General features: G+C 49.5%; 1 protein-coding gene across 1 annotated transcript; it reads right to left on the bottom strand.

Annotated features, from left to right (window-relative positions):
- Window positions 1-2,898: 2,898 nt before the first annotated feature.
- Window positions 2,899-21,993, bottom strand: CACNB3 (calcium channel, voltage-dependent, beta 3 subunit). Its single transcript, XM_015423646.1, has 12 exons — window positions 21,841-21,993; window positions 19,299-19,421; window positions 16,021-16,136; window positions 14,669-14,721; window positions 13,580-13,599; window positions 11,857-11,937; window positions 11,687-11,745; window positions 11,193-11,302; window positions 7,987-8,138; window positions 5,552-5,647; window positions 4,040-4,198; window positions 2,899-3,337 (listed from the first exon to the last, which is right to left on the bottom strand). Exons 1-12 carry the CDS (start codon window positions 21,991-21,993, stop codon window positions 3,023-3,025), a joined length of 1,437 nt encoding a protein of 478 aa, XP_015279132.1. The 3' UTR covers window positions 2,899-3,022.
- Window positions 21,994-24,695: the final 2,702 nt, after the last annotated feature.

Raw genomic sequence — 24,695 nt, 5'->3', positions numbered from 1 at the left:
GCCACTCACATGCGGCTCAAGAGCTGTGTGCCAGAAGAGTTCTATTGGTCTCCACTGGGGAGAAAGGAATGCAAATAAACACAAGTTTCTATCAGAAAATCGAACAGTAGGCTACTTAGGACAGTCATGGGTGATCTTAGCCAGAGGGCAAGCAAGGCAGCTGCCCCAGCCCCCCGAACTGCCCTGGCCTTCTGCCCTAGGCAAGGATGGCAATAGGTTCACAGCACCAGCAGCAATGCCAGCCACTCACTACCATGGAGCAGTAGCAAGGGGGCCAGTGGGTCTCCCCCAGCTTATTGGGCACCCATGAGCTGGGTAGTGGGGGGGGGGGTGTCACCGCTTACTCCCCCAGGGGTTCTGGGGCTCCTCTCTGAATTTTGCCCAGGGCCCCACGTCTTCTTTAGAGTGGCACTGTGTACGGACCATGGGAGACAGACTGCCCTAATTCCCACCCTCTGCCTTGCTGAATCCCACTTCCCTCCCAAGCCAAACCCTCCAGCATCCTGAATCGCAAAGAAAAGCAGGCAAAATCCACATTCTATAAACGGCAAACGCTTGTTGTTTCAAACTGCTTACAAGTTGTCAGGGAAATAAGTGCTCTCTACAAAAGAACAGTAACAAAGCCGGTGCTGCTGCCAACTTACCAGCGACAGCAGGGGGACAAACCCCCCCCCCCCGGGGTTTCCTCTGCCTGCCCCTGAAACTGCCTGAGCCAGGGAGGGGAAGAGCCCTTTCCCTTGGCTCTGGGCAGGCCAAAGCGTATGACAGAGAGTGTCAAACAATGGTGGTGGTGGTGTGCAGTATTTACAGGCTGATTTCTGATAGGCGTACGTGCTTTGAGGGACAATGGGGGGTCTTAGCCACTGCCCAGTGAAGTGTTCAAGGTGCTGGTGGGGGGGGGCAGGGGGGAACAACTGGGGATTGCATTCAGGGCTTGGGGCTTGTGCATGAGACAAAGCAGGAAATGGGGGGAGGGGGGGCTCTAATCCTGCACCTTTTCCCTCAAGACAGAGTCCAAACACGGGGGGGGGGGCATCCCTGTCAGGCTGTCGTACGTGGCACTTCCCCCTCTAAAATGGGCCGGAAACGGAAGATCGAGGCCTCATGCAATTAGCAAAGAAGTTTGTAGGTAGGGGTGAGAATAAAAAATAGAACTTCTGGCATTGTGGCTTTACAAGCTTGGTGGTTCCGCCTCACAAGTCGAGGAGAAGCGGCTGTGCACTGCGCAGAGAGGAAGGAAGGGACCGGGATCCAGCCCTCACTTTGTGGCCATGAGAGCTCCTGTGCCCATCACAAGCTTTTCACTCTCTCGGGACAAACGACATTTGACCCCTTTCAACTTTTTTAACTTATACAAAAAAACGGCTCCAGAGGGCTACAGTTTTTCCAGACAGAGCAGCAAATGCAGAAGGAATGCTTTGTCCTGTGCCAGTGGGCATTTTCTGCTCAAAATAGCCCCCTTTCTTCCATAGGTCTGGAATCCCCCTGGGGAAAAGCAGTTTGTGAGGGGTTTTGAGTGCAGAGGAATGGCTTGGAAAGGGTTGTGGCTGCTTTCCCCAAATCTCGTTTAAAAGAATCGGTCATTTCTGACATGTGTAGTTTGCCCCTCCGCTTCCTGAGAATTAGTAAGACACTTCCTCTTCATGGAAGCCAAAGTGGAGACAGCAGTCAAAGAGGGACTTTGGGCCACTCTTTGCACACTGTCGCATTGTCTCTAGGTCTGCATTCACAGGAGAGATGTAAGACGACAGATGTAGCAGCATCAAGATATTCCACACATACACAAACACACACACACACCCATGTCAGAAGGCTATCTTAAGGTGGCAGGAGCCCCCATGGGGAACTCTCTTACCGTGGTGACTAGAGTGAATGCTCTGATATGCCCCAGATAAGGAGCACAGTGGTGACTACTTGGATGTGCACACCAAAGCCTGCAGTGAGGACTGCAGAATATTCCTGGACTGTACTAGCCCCTTGGCCAGATTCTGCTAAGTACAGGGTAGAAACCGTTTAAATAATACTCCAGGCTACATGTGATGTGAGTTGATGCTATGGCAGAATGTTCTTCCCATTTTTAAAACCCTTTACGTTCTCTGCATCCACAAACTAGACATCAGGGAGAAGAGTTCAGCTGTAGCCTAGGCTTCTCCCTGATGTGCTAGCTTTCTAAGTGCAGGGAACACCCCCCCCCCCACGGGGAAGTATTTAAGAATGTGTTCGCTCCTGCCTGCAGTGGTACAGAGCAGGGACAATTTTACCACCTCAATAGGCATTCCAGAAGGTGACAAGCCACTATTCCACGTCTTTTTCCTGTAATGCACTTGTGCAGATATTCCCCATTATCACAAAATCCCCACACATTGACTCAGTTATTCCTCTGAATGGACTTAAAGTTCGCAGCAGAGTCCAGGGCGGATACTCTGGAGCCCTAAGTGTACCATGCTGTGCTGCAACCATGAATGCAGATGTGGGGGCAATACTTGTGTGTCCAAAAAACCTGCATCCAACCAGCCTGGAGCAAACTACAGACTGACGCCAATACACCTCAGTCTAATAGACAACCCTGCTCTTCCTGGCGTTAGAAAAGAGAACCCAAACTCCTGGGGCCCTTTTCTCTCACGCACAGACACACACACTGCCTGTCTCGTGGGGTACTGTATGCAGCTCCTGCCTCCCAGTAAATGGAATTGGGATGTGAAGCCGCCAATGTAATTTACCCTGCAAGGACGTTATCATGGCCCTCGTAACCCAAAGCATAGGTGGGTGAGCAGATCCACCCAACCTGTGTATAGGAATCAGGCAGCTGTGGTTGTGTCTGGGGTTCCATAGATAGCACCTGTATATATTGGGGCAGAACCTGTATACTGGGGGGGGGGGCTCGGCTAGGTGGGGAAAGACAGAAAGGCTTGATACCAGGCGAGAGGGACCAATCAGCTCAGTCCGAGAGGAGGCAGCCTGGTCCCACGTCGATGGCTGCCTGGGCCCAGGAGTGGGGGGAGGTGGCTGGCCCAGTGGGGTCTCAGTAGCTGTCCTTGGCCCAGGGCCGGTTGCGCTGCCAGTTCCTCTCGTTGTGGTTGTGCTCAGAGTCGCGCTCCAGAAGGCGGTCTTGTGAGTCATGGCCATTGGTGCTGTGGAGGCCACTGTTGTGATTGCGATGTGGCTGGTACAGGTCAGTGTAGGCATCCGAATACTCGTCCTCCAAGTGCCGGGAGCTTCGCTGTGATGACACTGTCCAAGTCTTGCGGGAGGCATCACTGGCTTCATCTGACTGCATCAAGCTGTCATGCTCCACCGGGGAGGGCTCATTACCACGCTCGCCCTGTGGGGCCTGGCTCTGACCATCGAGAAGAGGCACAAAACACAGAACTGGTCACAGAAAGCTCCACGCAACATAGCACCCTAATAAACTAATAATTATCGTATGGCAGTGTGTGCAGAGTAGCCAGGAGATCCTAAGATTGTCTGGCAGCCAGCAGTTCTAGCTGTTTAGTGTTATGCACCACTAGGTGGCGAGCTAGACTTGTGTAACAACAGAACTGAACACTTTCAGAGTTCGGTGCATCACCTATTATAACTGCCCTGTAAGCCAGGGCAGCTTTATGCCCCACATATTGCAGATGAGTGGGGGAAGGGGGCGGAGAGAGGATGGCTTGCCGAAGGTCATTTAATGAGTTTGGGGTGGAGGTGAGATTTGAACGGAGGGCCTCCTGGCTCCACTCTTTTCACCCCTGTCAGCTCATCAGGCTATACCCAGATCTTTGCAGATGTTTACGATGGGAAGCACAACACACTGGATAACTCGCCAAGAGGCTGAACAGGCAAAAAGGCTGTGTGTAGACCAATGAGATTTCATGGGCAGCAGACACCCAAGTCCAGATGTCCCAAGGAGGTCTGTTACCTTCTGGCCCTGCTTGTGAGCTTCCCAGAAATATCTGGTTGGTCACTGACGGACAGGACAGACCTGTACTCTGACCCAACAAGACATTCTTTAAGGGTTGTTGTTGGGGGTTTTTTTTTGGGGGGGGGGAGGTTGTACCTGTAGGCCTGGAATGGCAGTAGAAGGTGTCAGGAGGTTCTGGCTGCCAAGAGTGTGCAAAGGGTGGTGGGTTGCTCGCCAGTACACCTCCAGGTACTCAGCCAGGTGTTCACAGGCATCTTCCAACTGGTTTTCATCCAGGATCACATCAAAGAGTTCCTGGAGGCAGGAAGGGAACAAAGCACAGGATGAAAAATAGAGAACAGGTCCTCAGAACAGCAACACCAACAGAGGTCAAATAGTGGACACCCCACAACTTGAGGCATAGGGGGTCATCATGTTAGGGAAGAAGAAGGAGGGAGGAGGAGGTGATTGGATTTATACCCCGCCCTTCACGACCCAAAGGAGTCTCAGAGCAGTTTACAATCTCCTTCCCTTCTTCTCCCCACAACAGACACCCTGTGAGGTAGGTGGGGCTGAGAAAGCGCTAAGAGAACTGCGAATGACCCAAGGTCACCCAGCTGGCTGCATGTGGAGGAGTGGGGGTGGGCAATCAAACCCAGTTCTCCGGATTAGCATCTGCCACTCTTAACCACTGCACTACACCACACCAAAGTGGTGTAGAGACCACCAAAGTGGTGTGTCGTGAAGTTTACCCGTGCTACAAAAAAAGACACCATAAGTTATAAAACGTAAAGGTTCCCAATTATTTTTCAGACTGTAATGTGAGGCAAAGGAAGTGCATATTTTTAAAAGAGGCACAGGGGGCCAGTCCTTCAGAGGCTCAAACCCCGCCAGTCTGTCCTGGAAGGAAGCCCTGCTCCTTCGCTCCAAGTGTCTAAGGACAGGCTGCTATTGCTCAGGGAAGAGGGGGAAAAGCACTCTGCACATGGTCGAATGGTACTTTTTATTACGAAGCAGGATGACCAGAGGGGTCTGCCCATTTCAGCTGCCCTTGGCAGCCGGCCCCTGAGGGCAGGGCAGAGGAGGCTCCGGCTGGCGGCCTCACCCTGAGCTCCAGGGGCACTCCAGGGCACTTCCAAAGCCCAGCAGGACTGTGGGGATTGCTCCAAAGGGAGCAGGAGGAGAGAGAAGCGGCTCGTGCTGAGTCCTCAGGGCTGGTTTCCAATGCTTTTGAAGTCTGACCTTTTCCACATTCAGTGCAAGCTCTGGGAGACAACTCTGTTCTTCTCCGGGCCTGAGAGAATGGTGAAGGAGCTCACCAGAATTTTTAAAAAACACATCCTAGCCAGAAGTAGGTTGGCAAGCACCTTTGCCCCCCCCCCCAAATAATACTTCATATCCGTTTCACTGAAGGAAGACGTAGCCACCGATGGGAGTTCGTGGTACCTGCCAGAGGTTGCCGCTATTTAAACACTGAAAGCGGTGTGAGGAAGAAGGGTGCTGGACAGAGAGAAGCCCAACGGAGGGTGGTGGTGTGAAGTCCACCAGAGGCCGGCACGGTGGGCTGGAAAGAGAAGGGCTCGAGTCCCTTGGGGGAGGGGAGGCTCACTGGTGCAGGGGTGGAGTGGGAGGGAGGGAGGGAGGGATGGGTCCCCTTTCAAAACTCACCGGAGGGCACTGCACAAGCTTGTCGGCAGCCATCATCTGGACACTGAGGTGTTTCACTTGTGATTTCCCTCTGGACTTGATCAGGCGCTGCAGCACCTTCCATTGGGGGGGGAAGGGGGGAGATATACGCAGAGTCAGAAGGGACCCAGCAGACTATCTAGAGCTAGCTTAGAGTGGACAGCAAACCAGGAAGCTCCTCTCCGTTATCCACCCTCCCCGTCTGCCCCACTCTGAAGCCACAGTCTCACTTCGCTCCAGGGCAGCACTGGCTTCCTCTACAGAAGGGTGGAAACTCCTGGGAGCCACAAGGAAGGCAGAAACTACTGGGAGCCAAAGCTGGAGGTGAGTGGCTTATGTCTGTGTTTCTTGCTGTAGAGGGCGGGGGCTGGGGAGCAATACTCCCTCTAAGCTGTGGAGACTTGTGAGCAAAAATTCTACTTTGTGAGTTAACTGGCATTAAAGTTGTGAGCGAGCAATTTGGCTACTGTATAAATTAGTCTGCTCTAGAACCATCCTTTCTGAGCAAAGACAAAAGTGTAAGCCAGAGGCTAAAAAGCTGTGAGCTAGCTCACACTAAGTCAGCTTAGAGGGAACACTGGAGAGCCCCGTGCCACAACTCTCTCCCCTGAAGACCAGGAGGCTGGGTGGGTTAGGAGGGACCTCTCAGTGGAATGACAAGCACCAGGTCACAAACCTTTACATCAACCCTCTCCATTCCACCACCCCCTTTCACTTCACATGTCCTGCCTGTGGAGTGACATGTCTGGAGCCCTGCACATCGTAGCAGAAAGCAGAGGAAGGAGATAAAGCTCTGATTCAATAGTAACGGGTCACTGGGTTGCAGCCTGGCAACCCTTCAAGGAACCAAACTTTGCGCTTCGGGGGATATTTTTTTTAATTAAAAAAATATTTTTAATATCATGCCATTCCCCATAGTAAATACTTGTTTCCCCTGTTCTTTCAGCAAACAGGTGAAAATCTAAGCAGAGATCAACTTCAGGACTCAGCCAGATGAGGCAAAGATCACACTTTCATAAGATAAAAATTGCAGGCCTATGCCACCTCTATTGGCCCTGGGAGTGGGCTATGCAGGGCAAGGAATCGGTTCCCCTGTTCTTTTATTAGCATTTTAAAAAAGACAATACATGTTTGTTAACACCACCATTCCTCCCCCCCCTTTAAAATGCTAACATCAAAGCAGGGAGCCCAGTTTTGAATAGCAAAACAAATGTATTTATTGAATTACTTCCTCACAGAGTACAGAATCTGAAGAGGATGCAATAACGTAGAGATTTCTAAGTGGAGATAGTGGAGATTGAAGAGTTAAATATCCTTTCCCTTACCCACAGAGCCCTGAGTCGACGTAACGCAGCAAGAGCCTGCAAACTGCACATTAGCATTAGTAGAACATCTCTTCTGATCAAGCGGCTGGCATCACCCTGACTCTGTACTGGAAGGAACTAATACCCCGGCCCACCACTAGAGGGCAGTACAGCATACAATAGGGGCACAGGCATCTATAGATTTAAGAAGAAGAGTCGACATGGCTCCCATCTGCAGATATGTAAATCTGCATATCGGGCTCACACTGACACTAGACTTTTCTGCAAACTTGGGGGACCCCCTAGGTCTGCAGAAAACTCTGAAATCTTTTAAATAATACATTGGTGGGTTTAAATCCCCCTCCCCAAATAAAAATGTGTTGTCTGCGCATGTGCAGACAATGCAACTACCTACCTCCTCCTCAGTGGCAGTGATGGCAGCCAGGATCTAATGCAAGCCTGGCAATGGTGGCAGTGAGCTGTGCCAGACCCAGCAGCAGCGGTGCTGATGGGTGGAAGAAGAAGCCAGGCTCAGAGGTGAGAGCAGCAGCCCCAATGGGGGGGGGGGAGCCACAGTGGGCCCAACAGCAGCAGCTGCTGCAGTGATGGGGGGAGAGAAGCCACACCAGCCCAGCAGCAGAGGCTAAAAGCTGTGACGGGGGAGAGGAGATGGGGAAGAGAAGCTGCGGCAGGGAAAAGCTGGGATAGCTGTGCTGGGGTTGCTGGCGAGGGGGGGGGTGTCTTGGTGGCCCTGGCTACGACAGCAGGCCTGGGTAGTGGAGGCTGAGAGACTGAGAGGGCCTGGTGAGGGTTGTGGTAATGGGTGGGAAGGGAGTCCCAGCAGCTCCAGCATCAGCAGTGGCAATGCGGGGGGAGAAGTTGCAGCAGGCTGAAGCCTGGAGCTGGGCTGGGCCTATCAAAGTTGTTGCTGATGGGGGGGGGGGACAAAAGCTGTGGTGACCCTGAGGATGCATCAGCGATGGTGTAATTAAGACAGGGAGAGGGATTCCCCTTCGCGAGTATCGCGGGTCCCCACTTGTTCAAACCTAATCATGATTCAAATGTCATGAGAGGAAAACTGCCCCTAGGTAGGCCGTCTCTTCCCCAGCTCACCTTTGGGGAGGAGACCTTGACGTAGACAATTATAGGGGCCAGCGAGGTTTTGGCCAGCTGTGCTGGGTGGTTGATGGTGTCGGCATCTAACACAACCAACTGCAGTGACTTGGCCAGTTCAAAAATCCGCTCTATCTCACTCTGGACTTCAGCTGGGAAGGAAACAGAAGGGATGTGAGTGGGATGCCCCTTCTGCTGTGCCAAAGAGAAAAAGAAGCAGCGCTCTCTCTGCCCCCATCACCTTCAAAGCCGCAGACCTGCACTCTCCCTTCCCACTTTCTCACCCACTCATTGCTTCTCACCACTATTCAAATGGTGGGCTTGACTGCAGACCGGAGGTGAGGTGGTGAGCAAATCAGTTGCATGAAGAAACCGGAATTTCTTAGCATCTCAGAAGAGAGATTTGGGCAAAGGAGGACACGAGAGAGGGAGAGTTTGGAAGGATGCAAAAGAGACTGGGAACAATCGGATGGGGGACCAAAGGGAATGTTTAGAGAGCAAGAGTAGGAGGAGAACGGTTGGCTGGGATTTCAAGGCTGTCAGCAGACAAACAACAGCTTCTAAGAAAAGTGAACACTGATTGGAGCCCGTTTTGCTTCCCACGGCATCTACACAGGCTCCTGGCATCTCTGGTCAGACAGGTTTTGCATGTGTCTGTATCTACTGAAAAGTGAGAGGAGGTTACAAACGTACTATGAGCAGTGAGTCCTCGTTCAAACTGCTCTCCACTCTGCAAAAACCCGTCTGTTGCAACCCTGAACTGGAGACAAGTCATTTTTGTCAATATCAAGTATTTGCATACAACCTTTCCTTCTGAGCTAGTATAGGCTGAGCTACAAACCAAGTAGACCTTGGCTGAATTTGGCTGAAACCTCACCTCTGCCATCAGCTCACTAGGTGGTCTCTGACAACCCACAATCTCTCAACCTCATCTCCCGTATTGATAATACCAGGATAATAATATAATAAGCCACCGACCTTACAGAGTTGCTGAACTATGCATGGCCAAAGGGACTCAAATCTTCACTGAGCCACAAGCCACAGGGTGGACCTTGGGCACTCAGGCACTCAGCCTAACCTACTTGAAGCCCTGGCGGAAGGATAAAGTGTAGAAGGAGAGAACTGTATGTGCCACCCTGATCTCCTTGGAGGAAGTGGCCGGGGGGGGGGGAGATAAAACTGAGATGGACAGACAGCGGCTTCATTGTATGTGGGGGAGGTACTTCTGAAAACACTGCAACCCCCCCCCAGGACATATAAAAGGTATATAAATAAATCTTATTTGTTGGTCACTGCAGGAGGCGAGGAAACTTGAGATGATAGGTGCTTTCAAGGAGACTGACAAAGCAAGTGATCCAGTTCGACTATGAAATGTCAATGCAAGGTGACCAAAGATTTCCTATTCCGATCAATGTGCTCCTCACAGGGTGACCCACATGACATTCCTCTGTGCAGAGAGGGGTATTTTTTGGTGAGCATGGGAGGGGGCATTAAAATATTCCCACTCTGAAAGGGTACAGCCCAACAGGAGCCATGCCACGCAAGTCCCCTGATTGGATACTTTGGCTGTTCAAAATTAGCAAAATTATATTTATCCATATTTTCCGGGGAGGTAGAATAGTGAGTCTGAACAAATTCCAGTGCTACCTCCAGTTACAAAAACGTGTTAAAAAGTGAGCCTCAGTGGGAAGGGAAATCCAACCGCAAATACTGTGTTCAAAATTCTAATGGGCGTAAATGGATTTGTAAAAATATTATGCATAGAGGCATTATTGTATATGACATAACCGTTTTAAAAACTGAAATCGCTAGGTCAGTTAATAAGAAGCGAGAGTGAGCACTACGCATTAGGGACCAGTTTTTCAAGTCTGTATTTAACTGGAGAAATAAAATAATGTTATTGCGTTAGAGAAGCCGGGGCCTGCAAGAACTTGTGGGGTGAGTGCACCGCAGATAACCAGAAATTCCCCCTATGCCCTTTGGTGCACAGGAGGGAATAGTGCTAACCTTTGAGAGTGAACAAACAGCTTCCGGATCACGTGGCTAGCCCTGAACTGCAGAAGTCTACCAATATAACACGATTGCCCTGTTCCAGCACTGATGACTGGGAAGGAAGCTGATCAATGAGCCCCTAACCTGAGCAAAACAGCAGGCGAGGTCAGGGAATATTTTTACCTCCCCCTCCCTATCTGGTATCAAAGCATTCTGGGTAGGAACTGGGGTTGGCCATGCATCCCAGACCCTGACTTCATTCCCTCTTCCAGGATACTGGGGTGGATCCTACCCCTGTCCTGTTGAGTAAAGTCTGAAGCCTTCCTCCAGCCTAAGGAGACTTCCTCCTGCTTAAGTGGTTCTTCCACTGGAGGAACAGCCACTTAAGTTGGAGGAAGGCACCTTAAGCCAGAGGAAAGCTCCTTGGATGTACCCCACCATAAGGCTGTTAGGGGCTCTGCTCCCTTCATACATTAAGGAATCCTTGGGGGGGGGGCGCAATCAGTTAAGCTTCGAGGGCACCCTTCTCCTTCAATGGTCTGATCCTTCCATCAGGTCCCTTTTAGCTTCAAAGTGATCATAGCTCTTAAAAATGTTACATCCTGGAACAGAGTGGGGAGGGGAATTAGGGTCAGGGTATGGGTGCCTACTAGCGGCCATCTTTTGACCCTAATCTCCCTCAGATACTGTTAGCAGCTCAACAGGAAGATTCGCCTCCCCCCTCTTGCTTTCCACCCCTGTCTTTTTCCCTTCACTCCTCAACTGCACTCAACTGCACTTAATGTGCTCGGTACTTTTTGAGCCAGGGAAAGGAGTACTCAAACTAATATTTTTGGCAAAGCTAGAGAGTTGCCCCCCAACCTGAGCATGAAGGAACCTCTCCCTTCTCTGTGGATGACCCCATTTCACCGTCTGGCTGTCAGACACATCAAGGACTATCCACACACAGAAAAGGCTATAAGACTTGAATGTGGCAAACTTGTGGACATCTGATTGATTTGCCCACTAACATCCTGGCTTGTCAATAATTCACCAGACTAAAAGGGGGCAACCTCAAGCCCAAGACACCTGTCTTCGGGAATTCAACAACAGCTGCTAAATTCACACAACCTGTGATGCTGGATGGGTGTGTGTGTGTGGAAATGGCATGACTCCCACGTCAACCTGCTTGCCTGCCAGCTCCCGTCACCGTTTCAAGCCCTGTTGGGACTCACCAATGGTGGAGCGCGCGGTAGAACGCTCGATGATGGCCCGCTTGCCCGGGTTGTTGAGCACGGAGCGCTTGGCCAGGGAGAGGTCAGCCGTGACACGTGTAATTGAGATCCTGAAAGAGACCGACGGGCAGTAAACAAGTCAGAAAGAATGTGGGAATGGGAAAGGCACCCTTCAGAGGTAGAGAGCCTTTGTTGTTGTTGTTCAGTCGCACAGTCGAGTCCGACTCTTTGCGACCCCATGGACAAGATCACGCCAGGCCCTCCTGTCTTCCGCCGTCCTCTGAAGTTTGCTCAACTTCATGTCCGTTGCATCTATGACACTGTCTAACCATCTCATCCTTTGCCGTCCCCATCTTCTTTGACCTTCAATCTTTCCCAGCATCAGGGTCTTCTCCAGTGAGTGCTCCCTTCTCATTTGGTGGCCAAAGTATTTGAGCTTCAGTTTCATTATCTGGCCTTCCAGGGAACAGTCAGGGTTGAGCAGAGAGCCTTACCTGCCATCAAATCTGTGCTTGAGGAAATCAAAGAGAGCCTTCTGCATCATGTCGGTCACCTGCAATCAAACCCAAAGGAATGGGGGAGGTTGGTCAGAAGAGCTGCTGCCACAAATGGAGCTGGGGGTCAGTAGTGGGTTCAGTTCCTTCCCTTCCTGGATCCCCCATACCTCATATCCTTTCAGTGAGGGTCCCACCAGCACCACTGGTCTCATGGAGGGCACGACGTCATAAGGGGGAATGTGCTCTGTCTAGAAAAGGGAGAGCGTCAAAAAATGGCTGCTCCCTCACTTTGTAGCCCAGACAGCAGAAGCCAAGGATCTGGCAGTCACAAGGTCTGCGCTAATTCTCTGCCGCCGCCACAAACAAACATAATTCAGACCCAATAAACATAGCCCTCAGTCCTTCAGAACCCCTTCCATCGCTTGTTTTTGCCACAATCATACACCATTAGGTTAACAAGACACGGGGACACAGTGTATCAGGATACAAAAACAAATAATACTACTGTGTTAAGTAAACTGAATGGATGAGAAAGTAACTGTAACCAACAATATAATACTACAATAGAGAAATAACATACGTTGCGAAAACATCTGTAACTTTCAGTGTATATAGACAATTACATGAAAATTGTATACATAATTCTTAAACCCATCACAGTTCTTACATACACTGCACTATGTCAAAGGGCCTGATTACAATTGTAAACTTGAATGGTACAAACAGCTCCACAACATGAATATAAGCTATAAGAAGCTCTACCATCCCAGGCGAGTTTGAAGCACTCCATGAAATTGCTGAGCGGTCGGGTTAGAATGGATAAAAGGAAGTACTTTTTCACCCAAAGAGTGATTAACACTTGGAATTCACTGCCACAGGAAGTGGTGGCGGCTACAAGCATGGACGGCTTCAAAAGGGAATTAGATAAGCATATGGAACAGAGGTCCATCAGTGGCTTTTAGCCACAAGGTATAGATAGGGGCTCTGGGGCAAGTGATGCTCTGTCATCTTGGTGCTTGGAGGGGGGGGTCAACAGTGGGAGGGCTTCTAATGTCCTGGCCCCACTGGTGGACCTCCTGATGGCACTGGTACTTCTGGCCACTGTGTGATACTGAGTGTTGGACTGGATGGGCCTTTGGCCTGATCCAACATTGGCATCTCTTATGAACCAGCTGGGCCCCTCGTCGGATTTTGGAATGGTGTTCAATTAATTACATTTGCTCCAGATAACAGGCTGTTTAACATCACAGTCTCATCTGATGAAGTATGGAAATTGAGATATTTACCTGGGAATTCTGTCGGGAGACTGTAAAGAGAGATTGTGACTCTCAAGGCCATCATTGCAGAGACTGTGAATTTAAGGACTATTATCGTTATTGGCAGCATTTGAAGATTCATCTTAGACTGTCTGTCTGCCTTTTACAGCTTATATTCACATTGTGTAGCTGCTTGTACCTTTCAGGTTTTACAGTTGTAACCATGTCCTTCGACATGGTGTGGTGGTGTACGTAAGAACTGTGATGTGTTTAAGAATTGTGTATACAATTTCCACATAATTGTCTATATACAATGACAGTTACAGAGGTGTTCGCAAGGTATGCTGCTTCTTTATTGTAGTATTATAATGTTGGTTACAGTTGCAACTTGCTATCATCCTACACCATGACAGCAGGATGCCAGCTCCTTATAAGGCGAAGGATGCCCCCACCCACGCTGCATGTTTCTGTCACCCCCCAACTTTAAGTCCTGCTGACCAGTCATTCCCAGCCAAGGCAGCTGCCTCTCTCCCTCAGAAGCTTTGCTCCAGCTTTGTTTGACAGCGCGGGTCACCCTGCTTTTCCCTTTGGGAGATGGGCTGGAACAAGACAGCACCCAAAAGAAAGTTCTTACCTGTTTTTGCTTCTGTTTGGCTTTTGGCAAGAGAAAGAAAACATGGAGTTGTCAACCGTAAAGAATCAACAAGCAGCAGGGAAGTGTAAGGCTCTGGAGTATATAATTCTTTGCTCCCTTAGAACTGCAGTGGATTGGATTCTCAGGGCTGGATTCTGATTTCAGACTCTTCTCTAGCCTCATTCACCCAGTGTGTATCCAGCATCACCTACCATCTATCAGGGGCCTTTTGCACAATCTGCCATCTACCAGAATGCATCTAGCAAATAGCTCCTTACCTCTCTCTAAGGGGTATGTACAAAGAGTTGACAGAGAACTTTTTTCTCCCTCTCCCCAAATACTAGAACCCAAGGGCATTCAAAGAAGCAGATGGGCAGTAGATTCAGGATGGGCAAAAAGAAATACGTCTTTACACAAGAATTAAAATGTGAAATTCTTGTGGATGTGGTGATGGCCACAAGCATAGGCAGCTTTCAAAGGGGATTAGACAGATTCATGGCAGATCAGTGGCTACTAGCTATGGTGACTAAATGGAACCTCCATGTTCAGAGGCAGTCAGCCTCTGAACCCCAGTGCCAGGAGGCAACATCAGAGGAAGACTTCAGCCTCTATGCCCTGTTGTTGGATCTCCAGAGGAACTGGCTGGCCACTGGGTGAGACAGGACGCTGGACTAGATGGATCACTATACTGATCCAGCAGGGCTCTCCTTATGTTCTCTCCATTGGGGCTAGTTAATTAGCTTCCTTTCCAACTATCAGTACTAGGTGGGCAAATTCATTATAGCACTAAACTTTTGCAGTTCAGAGTTGGCTAGGTGAGTAGGAAGTTACTCATTCAGTCCTAAAAATTAGCATTCACAACAACAATTTCAGACCCCTTTCACCTGGAAGCATGCTAAGAACCCAACAGGCACTTTTTCTTTATTTATTTTAAAGCACCATCATGGCTATCATAAGGACTAGAAACTTGCTCCTTTTTCCAAACCCCCCCAAATAATAAAAGCTCGGATTTTCTAGAAACTGATCCTGCACCCACATTTTTACTCTCAAGGAATTGCAACATGCACAGAGTCCTATTTATGCCCTTACCTAGAGATGGGGGAGGGGATCGCCGGTTGCTGATGGCAGGATTGCCAGATTGCCTACTTGGGTAGAAGAAAAGAGAGAAATTTAGAAGGAAGTGGGGGGGAGAAAGAGAGATAAAAGTACTCAGGGCTTGGATGTGTGTTTGTTCCTGGTAAAAAAAGCAAAGCTTGGAAAGTTCAGCAGCCATTTACAAAAAGCATCCTCTCTCCGCTTCCAGTAAAGTTACAAAACAAGGTAACTGAGAACATACAGGTGTGTAAACTCACTTCCTTTTCTAGGCTTCTTGAATAAGGAACTGGGAATTGACTTCAACCTCACTAAAGATCAACATCGAAATCACACATGCAGTGTAAAGTGCGTAATCATGTCTGTAATTAAGCCCATCAGCCAAGGCAGAAGCCCAGTGCAAGCCCTTCCAAAACTAATTTTCTATTTTCCACACATCAGAATTCTGGTGCAGTGCACTTAGAAGTCTATTTCTCTTCTTCATAGGTGCAATGCCAACTTGTTAGAACTTACTCACCAAGGCATGCAATGATGGCCGCTCACTTAGATGCCTTCAAAAGGAAACAGGCAGATTCATGCCGCCCTGAGCCCGCTTTGCGGGGAGGGCGGGGTATAAATCTGATAATAAATAAATAAATAAATGCAGGAAAGGTCCATCAACAGCTATTAGCCACAATGGCTAAAATGGAGTCTCCCTAAAGGTAAAGGTTCCCTTGCTCGAAAGCCAGTTGAATCCGACTCTATGGTTGCGGTGCTCATCTCCGTTTCAAAGCCGAAGAGCCAGCGCTATCCGAAGACGTTTCCGTGGTCATGTGGCCGGCATGACTAAACACCAAGGCGCACGGAACACTGCTCCCTATTCAGAGGCTAACAACCTCTGGAATACCAGTGGCCAGGACCCAACGACAAGGGCAGCTTTGGCTCCTGCAATCCCGCTTGTGGACCTTTGGGGGCAACTGGATGTTCATTGTGGGAAACAAGATGCTAGACTAGATGGACTTGGGTTCTGATCCAGCAAGCCTCTGACTGTACCAGCAGCAGGAGAAGGGCTTGAAAGAGCTGTGAGGGGCACATGTGGATCTGGACCAAGGGCTTGCTTGTGCAGGGGTCGCCTAAGACAAATGCTGGCTTTCCAACCATTAATTTTTGTAGATGCCAACCTTAAAATTTGTATCAATGTCACTGGAACATGCCAATTAAACATATGCACATTTATTTCTACAGTGGAATGAGCTGGCTAAGGAAACTCTTTAGATGAGGGGGTGGCAACCCAGTTTCATCCCTCATTTTATAACCACCACCCCCCTCCCTAAAGTAATGTTCCTTCTCCCACCACTGTCCTCACTCACCTGGCCTTCTGTTCCTGTTTCAGCCGAATAGCCTCCAGCCGCTGTGGGCTGGGGATGAAGGCGATGTCTCCCCCCTCCTTTACTAGCCGCCCGATCCACCATTCATTGTTGTACTTCTGAAGAGACAACACAGGAGATGGTCAGAGACTGGATCCCCCGCTAGCCTTTATGCACGTAACTGTGGGGCAGAGCAGCTCAACAGCCCACCCTTGCAAAGCAGTCTCTCTCTGCCGAGTAATCTAGATTGGGATGGATATTTCATTTTCTTTGATTGATGTAGAGCCCACTTTGTCCCAAACATTCAGGGCCAGTAACACATATACACACTGCAAAACTCCTGGTTTACAGTCATTACACCTTCTTGCTCTATCCCACACTATTCCTGCGTAATTCCTACTCCTGTTCAGGGTTTCCAAGAGCTACCAAAGGACCCTAATTCCCCTTTTCACTTTCCCCCACTTTTCACATTCAGAAGAGCACATACAAAATGCTTGATCCGAGAGCAGCTTTGCTTCTACAGCCCCGGTCACACGGGGGTGGGGGGGAGAAGCACGGCCAAAACGCGGCTTTTCTGAGCTGCAGCGAAATAGACGCGCGGCTGCGGGATCAGACAGATCCCCTGAGCTGCCGCGCAGTTGCTCCCCGGCACGATCAGATGCTGGGGGGGGAGCCATGGGACAAAGAGTGAGGCAGCCGGCTGCGCATGTGCGCACATGCGCAGTTTGGCTGGGAGCCTCGAATGCTGCGAAAAATGAGTGTGCCGGCGATCCCACGGCCGCCCTTGCTGCGGAGCTTCAGGTAGGTGGTACTCTTTTCTAGGTTTTTTTTTAATGCGCGTTTCCCCCCGGAAAGGATGGATCGGGGATGGGTGCGCTCCGCTTCCCAGATGTTGCTGTGTGATCGTGCCCGTTTGATGTGCCCCCGATCCGTCCCTCTTGCGGGGCAAAACCTCCCGTGTGACCGGGACCTACAACTCCCTGCAGCCCCTTGCCCAGAATCCTACACTCCCAGTCACTCCCCCCCTGCCCCAGCAGCTCTGTTCCTATGACATTCCTATGACATTCTAGAATGCAGGGCGAGTGAAGCACAGAAATGTTGGGAAACGGCAACAGTTGGTTTGGAACAGCTGGAGGGAGAGAAGACACCGTGGAGAGACCAGAAGAAAGATGAAGAAGAGAAGGAAGTACATCCCCTGAGACGTCTAAAAAGAAGAGGAAAAGCAAACTCATGATGCTGCCTTACACAGAGTCAGATCACCACAGTCAACCAAGGTCAGTATGGTCTACGCTTGACTGGCAGCAGCTCTTGGACCAGAAGCCTGAAGGCTCATGAAGAAACAGCAGCAGGGAGTGAGCTGGTGAAAGAAGCAGCTTGGTTTCTAGGGCAATGGGGGGGGGACTAGGAAAAGTTCCAGTTTCCTCAGAAAGAGGGGAAAGGATCGACTAGGAGAAAGAGCAGAGCTGTACTTCTGCCCTGCAGGCTCCCATGGTGGCTTTTCTCTACAAAGAGGAAGGGGCCTTCCCAGGACTGGTGGGGCTGCTTGATTGCCCCCCCCACCCCGTGTGTAGATGAGGGCTCCATCAGCCAGTTTGGTCAAGAGCATGGACTCTAATCTGGGAGCATGGACTCTAATCTGGTGTGACCTTGGCTCAATCATAAGTTCTTTCAGAGCTGTTCTCCCAAGGGCAGTTCTCGAGAGAGCTCTCTCAGCCCCACCTACCTCACAGGGTGTCTGTTGTGGGGAGAGGAAGGGAAAGGAGATTGTAAACTGTTCTGAGATTCCTTCAGGTAGTGAAGGGCAGGGTTTAAACCCAGTCTCTTCTTCTTCTCTTCCTCTTTCCCAGGAGTGGAAAGGCAGCTCGACCCCTTCCTTGAACGGGACTCCTTGGGAAGGGTGCGAAGGCTCACAGCCCAGAGAGAGGAAGGATCCCCCACCCCCTTGCCTGAGAATGTCACTGAGCAGGCTAGAAGCCGAAGGCCTTCCTAGAAGCAAAAGCCTTCCTCCTCCTCTCCACAGTAGCCACTCCAAATGTTTCAAGAGTCAGTAAGTGTGTGGAGGGGGGGGGAAGGGGACACAGCCAGACACCCCCTGCCTGATTACAGCAGTATGGCTGTCAATTCTGGGTTGGGGAATTCCTGGGGAGGGGAGGGACCTCCGCGGAGTATAATGCCATAGAATCCACCCTCCGAAGCAGCCATCTTCTCCAGAGGAACTGATCTTTGCCATCTGGAGATCAGGTATAATCCTGGAGGTTGGCAACCCTACACAGCAGGCTGAAGAGGTAGGTGCATGCTGAGATTCAGCTAAAATGAAATTGGTCTTGTCACTACATGCAGGCTTACTTCAGAATAAGCCTATTGCACTCACCGTGTCTTAATTCTGTGTAATCATGCACAAGGCCAAGACCAAAGAGGGAGAAATTCCAGAAAGGGCAAGCCACGTGGGCTCAGCCTGGGCAAGCTATCTGGTGGCCACCACCGGCCAGACACGTTGCACAGTAGCAGCTGCTGGGCTCAGCTTCGGTTAGTTGTGTCGTGACCACCACCAGGCCAGGTCTGCTGAGACCACCACCTGGCCAAGTAAGACTTCCCCCGGGGGGGGGGGGCACGGTGAGGGAGGTGTCAAGGGCTTTTCGTCCCTCCAGTTCAATTTGCCCTGCTTTCACATCACCCGCTACCTGACTGTTTTAACTGGAGATGCTGGGGACCGAGGACCTCCTTCTGCACGCAAAACAGATGATCTGCCCCTGAACCACAGCTGCTCTGCATCTGGATGGAGATCAGAAGAGCTGGTGTCCTGAAGGGAACTTCCTGTGCCCTCTGTCCAAAGAGGGAATGACAAGTATTGCTGCCTGTCTAACTGTGGGTTCGGTTCATTTGTTTTTGGTTATGCCTTGTTAAAATTGGTAGCATTACACAGCTAAATCCTAAGCATAAGGAAATATTGTTCAAGCATCCATAAGACTAAAGATCAATTGCCAGTCTCTTTCACCTCAACTGTGCATTGAGGCCTGAGTGTATTATAACCAGGTCATCAAAACTCAAACTGAATATAAGACTCTGAACACACTGTTGAAAGACACCTAGCCTTGGGCTTTGCCAAGGATCTGTGGGAATTGAATTCCAGACTTAGAACACATTATTTCCCCCCATCGCAGAAAAGAAACATAGACACCCCCCCACCAGTGGCACTCTATCCTGGAAATAGTAGTGCCGGACATGCATATTGCTGCTTGAAACTTTCCATACTTTTTCCTAGTGGTTTATCCATGTCCCACCTCTTTGATGTGCAAGAAATCTTTGGCTTCAAAGTTGATGGCAGATCCCTGCATGGGACACTCCTCATCCAGTGCGCCACAGTAGCTGACATTGGTACGAACGGCAAATGCGACTGGCTTGTGCTTGGGACGGGGTGGGAAGGAGAGAAAACAGAGATAGCTGTCAGTACTAGGTAAACTGCTGGCTTTTGCCCATTTCATCCCAAGTACAAATGTGAAAGCTCAATCATAAACATCATGGGTGGCTCCAGAGAGTGGCAGTTGCTGGAGCCCAGAGCACAGCAGAGCCCCCCACAACTTTTGAAGAAAGGTAGTACTGTCTCTGCTGTCCCATTGGACTGAAGTAGGCTTGCCATGGCACTCAGCTGAAGAAAGAGATGCCAATTTTTTAATATTAACTGCTGGGTTAATGTGTCATTTAGCCAGGAGGCATAGCCTGCTTGAATGAGTCATCTGAGCAAAGGATTCTGGGAGGCTCCCACACCCTGTCTGCCCCTCAGGAGTTAAAGGGAACTATTGATGATTTCTTATTCTGGGGTCGGCAGAATCCTGATGCTGGCCGTGACAATATGAACCCTCACTCTGTTTTTTATTTATAAAAAGTTCTATACCCTGCCTTTCCCCACCTCCCCCAAAAGAGAGGCGACACAGCTCACACAATGTGACAAAAACATGAATAATAAAACAATGTTACAATAAGCAGCTAACAAAAAGAGACCCAGCATGGTGTAGTCTTTAGAGTGCTGGACTAGGATCTGGGAGACCCAGGTTCGAATCCTCACTCTGCCATGGAAGCTTGCTGGATGAGCTTGGGCCAGACATTCTCAGCCTATCCTACCTCATAGGGCTGTTGTTGCAAGGATAACAAGAAGGAGAGGAGGATGGTGTGGTCAATAGCTTTGGGTCCCCATTAGGGGAAAAGGGAGTATAAACATCTAAACACATACATAAAATAAGAACTGTCTATCAGACTATGTGTCCACCCATTCACCAAAAGCCCTCTTAAATAATCCCACCTTACATGCCCTCCTGGAACCTGGCAAGGCAGGTAAGTGCCTAATGTTCAACAGGAGACCACCCCACAGGGTTGGAGCTTTGGCTGAGAAGAACCTGCTGAGACTTTTATAACTGTACTCAGTGGGATGAGACCACAAGCAGATGATGAAGAAGAAGAGACTGGATTTATACCTCACCCTTCACTTGGAGTCTCAGAGTGGCTTACAATCACCTTCCCTTCCTCTCCCCACAATGGACACTCTGTGGGAGAGGCGGGGCTGAGAGAGCTCTGAGGGAACTGGGACTGGCCCAGGGTCACCCAGCAGCCTTCATGTAGAAAAGTGGGGAATCAAACCCGGTTCTCCAGATTAGAGTCCGCTGCTCTTAACCACTACACCAAACTGGCTCTCCAGTGTTGATAGAAGAAACCGTTAGATGTTATTAGAAGAAATGTAACTGGTTCCTGGATTCATAGAAAGACTAGGGGCCTTTGGCTTCGGCTTCAGAGCATGCACAGAAGTTGCCAGAGCACCCTCTTCTATGTCAATGGTTCTCTCAGTTACAGTCTTTCTCTCTTCTTCCAGTAATTAACACAATTCCAGTGACTTGTATAGAGAAAGGAGCCAATCAGTGATGAGACAAAACTGCCCCCATCCCCCAATTTTTGTGGTTTCAAGAAAGGGTGACCAACATGGTACCACCCCAAAGCTGAAAAGCAAACAGACCCCTCCACAAACAGTGAAGCAAAATAAGGGAAGTTGTTATCCCTTCTTGGTAGTAAAGACGTCTCATCTGTGGAACACATGATCAAACACAGAGGTGGGAGCTGTTGAACAAAAGTAACCTACAACTTATTCACTTTTTGGAATGCAGGATGATCAATTCAGGGTGACGGAAAGCACCATCAAGTCAGAGTGGCTTACACGGCCGATTTATGATAACCTCAGAAGGGTTTCAAGTCAAGAGATGAACAAATAGGGCTGCCTCCTCCAGGTTGTAAAATACCTAGAGATTTTGTGGGTGGAGCCTGAGAAGGCTGCCAGGGTTAGGGGAGGGAGCTCAGCAGGATACAATGCCACAGAGTCCACCCTCCAAAGCAGCCGTTCCCCCCGGGAGAACTGACCTCTGTCGTCTGGAGACCAGTTGCAATTCCAGGAGACCAGTTGCAATTCCAGGCCCCGCCTGGAGAATGGCAACCCTAAGAACAGGTGGTTTGCCACTGCCTGCCTCCATGCAGCACCCCTGGACTTCCTTGGTGGTCTCCCATTGAAGTATTCACCAGGGCTGACCCTACTGAGCTCTCAAGATCTGATGAGATCGGGCTAGCGTGGGTCATCCAGGTCAGGGCAATCAACTTATATGCCGCCTACATGAATACTCTTTGCTTCTTCTCCATACAATCCTTTTAAAAAATCTCCCCTTGGTTAAAAATCATCAGACCCACTCAGCAACAGTTAGTGCTCCTTCACAGGCCCAACTCCGCCTCACGCAGTAGAACCCTCCATCTGCCCAGCCAACACCAAGACAGCGTTCTTCTCATCCATACCTTGGCCTTCTCAAGTTGCTGCTGGGCTTGGCTCTCCACTTCGCGCTTCACCCCCTCACGCTCCTCCTCTAACGACACGTCAGAGTCCAACGATGGACGGCTGGTATAGGAATCAGCTGAGCCCTGAGGAGACGGTGAAAACTCCAGTGACATAACAGGTTCCTAATTGGTGGGTTAGGATACATCCTGATTACAGGTATTAGGAGGATCAGATGCAACTCCCCAAGGATCTGGAGATGGAATTCAGTCAGCTATTCTCTCAAAAAGGGAAATGATTCACAGCTACAAAGGCAGCTTTCACCAGGAATTTAAACCCTGTACATTTGGACTTCCAAGTATTTCCTAAGTGCATCACTTGCAAGCCATAACCCAACCCAGTAGGATCCACCTGGTGGCACAGACAGGTCAGCGGCGCCTGTAGTGCTAATAGGGTTGCCAGGTCTGGGTTGGGAAGTACCTGGAGATTTTGTGGGTGGAGCCTGGAGAGGCTGCAGCATGAGGAGCGGAGGGACCTCCGCAGGGTATAAGGCCATAGAGTTCACCCTCTAAAGCAGCCATTTTCTTCAGGGGAACTGATCTTGGTCATCCGGAGATCAATTGCAATAACTGGAGATTTCCAGATGCTACCTGGAGGTTGGCAACCCTACAGTGCCAAACCCTGTACCATTTGCACCTTGCTCAAGGCCTCGCCGCTCACAGTTGCTGGGGGAAGCAGCCATCTGAACACAGCTCTGGAATGCCAACTGTAAGGATATTAAATCTGAGCTTCAGTACTTTACAGCACAAGTCTAACCTCGGAAGGCAGCAGCAGAGTTGGTTTTTATACATCGCTTTTCTCTACACTGAGGAGTCTCAAAGTGGCTTACAATTGCTCTTCCCTTCCTCTCCCCACAACAGGCACCTTGTGAGGTCTGTGGGGCTGAGACAGCTCTGAGAGAACTGTGACTGGGCCAAGGCTTCATCTGGAGGACTCCGAAATAAAACCTGGTTGAGCATGCCAACGCTGAGGGAAAAGGCATCCCCAAATTTTCCCCCTCCCCATAAAAGCAAAACAGAAACCAAATAGATCAAGGTGGGCAGCCGTGTTGGTCTGAAGTGATAGAACAAAGTTAAGAGTTCAGTGGCACCTTTAAGACCAACAAAGTTTTATTCAAGGTGTGAGCTTTTGTGTGCATGCACACTTCGTCAGACGATGAAATGGAATTACATATCATAGTTGTATATGGGCTATTTTGGGGCAAAAACGTACAGGAATGGAGCATATGGAGCAGAGGTCCTTCAGTGGTTATTAGCCACAAGGTATAGATAGGGGCTCTGGGGCAAGTGATGCTCTGTCTTCTTGGTGCTTGGGGGGGGCAACAGTGGGAGGGCTTCTAATGTCCTGGCCCCACTGGTGGACCTCCTGGTGGCACCTGGTATTTTTGGCCACTGTGTGACAGAGTGTTGGACTAGATGGGCCTTTGGCCTGATCCAACATTGGCGTCTCTTATGTTCTTATGGCTGACTTCATAGTTGGCCACGCCCACTACAGTCAAAATGTCGTTGTGCGTGGCTACAGAGGGAAGACCTGGAGAACGACACCCCTGGCGACTCCAAGGCGGGCGGGCCAGGGGGCCCTGGAAGGATCAGGGAGGCATCTAAATGCCTACCTGTGCCTTCCCTGGCCTGTCCAGCTGCGGGGTGCCCAAGCAAGCCAAGGGAAGGTATGGGGTGTGGCCTAATATGTTAATGAGCTGCACTGTCAGGGGTGTGGCCTGTTTATGCTAATGAATTCCTCCTCTGTGGAGTGGTTTCTCAGTCTTGTGATTCCTGATGTCTGATTTGTGTCCATTTATCCTCTGGCATAGGGTTTGTCCTATGTAGAGAGCCGAAGGGCAATGTTGGCATTTAATGGCATATACAATGTTAGAAGAAGAGCAAGTGAATGGAAAGGGAAATAGCTGAATTAGGAGTTATTACAACACTTGGAACAAACACCCTGCCAGGACTTAACAGGGATATTGGTTTCTTACCCCATTACACATACTAACTCATTCAGTCCTCATGTATGTATTCTCACATCCCCTATATTTTGATGTTTTTCTTTTCTTTTTTTGAAATAGTATATTATTATAGTGATTGTAATGCAATGCAGTATCTTGTTGATCTCTGACATAACACTGTACCCCAGGAAAAAGATTCTGTCAGTTAACTCCATGTTTTATTGAAGCAAAATGTTATTACTACTCTTAGCAATTAAGAATATAACTGAATATGTAATGTAATTTGGAATGGTAGATTTAAATGCAGTTCTTTGTTTTGGGGACAAGGAAAACACTCTACACAGCCAAGATGCTGTAAAGTTCACCTCCATGCTTGAAAGGAGATGGATGGGGTCTAAGGATGGGATTCTCACAAATTTGGACACATCAATCTCCAGTTCTAACATATTTATTACCTATGTTGTGTCCCCCCCCCAGTTGAACCGAAACAGATGATAACCAGGAACTAAGCTTGTCATTCTTTTGATCTGTTAAGTGTCCTCACTATTTTGCATGCTAATTTAACAAACCACTCCTATATATACAACTATGATGATATGTAATTCCATTTCATCGTCTGACGAAGTGTGCATGCACACAAAAGCTCACACCTTGAATGAAACCTTGTTGGTCTTAAATGTGCCATTGGACTCTAACTTTGTTCTAGAAACCAAATAGAAACGGCGATGCACCAGGGATAGGGTCAACAAAGAAAACTGGGGGGCATGAAACTGGAACGCTCATGCAGTATAATATAGCCTAGTGGCCATGGACACTTCCCCCCCCATCTGTACCCTGCTCCTATTATATTTAACAGCAACTGGACACAGAGAA

This window comes from Gekko japonicus, unplaced genomic scaffold, assembly GCF_001447785.1.
Source record: "Gekko japonicus isolate JY-2015 unplaced genomic scaffold, Gekko_japonicus_V1.1 scaffold33, whole genome shotgun sequence".
Classification (NCBI taxonomy): domain Eukaryota; kingdom Metazoa; phylum Chordata; class Lepidosauria; order Squamata; family Gekkonidae; genus Gekko; species Gekko japonicus.
This window is presented reverse-complemented; position numbering and strand designations above follow the sequence as displayed.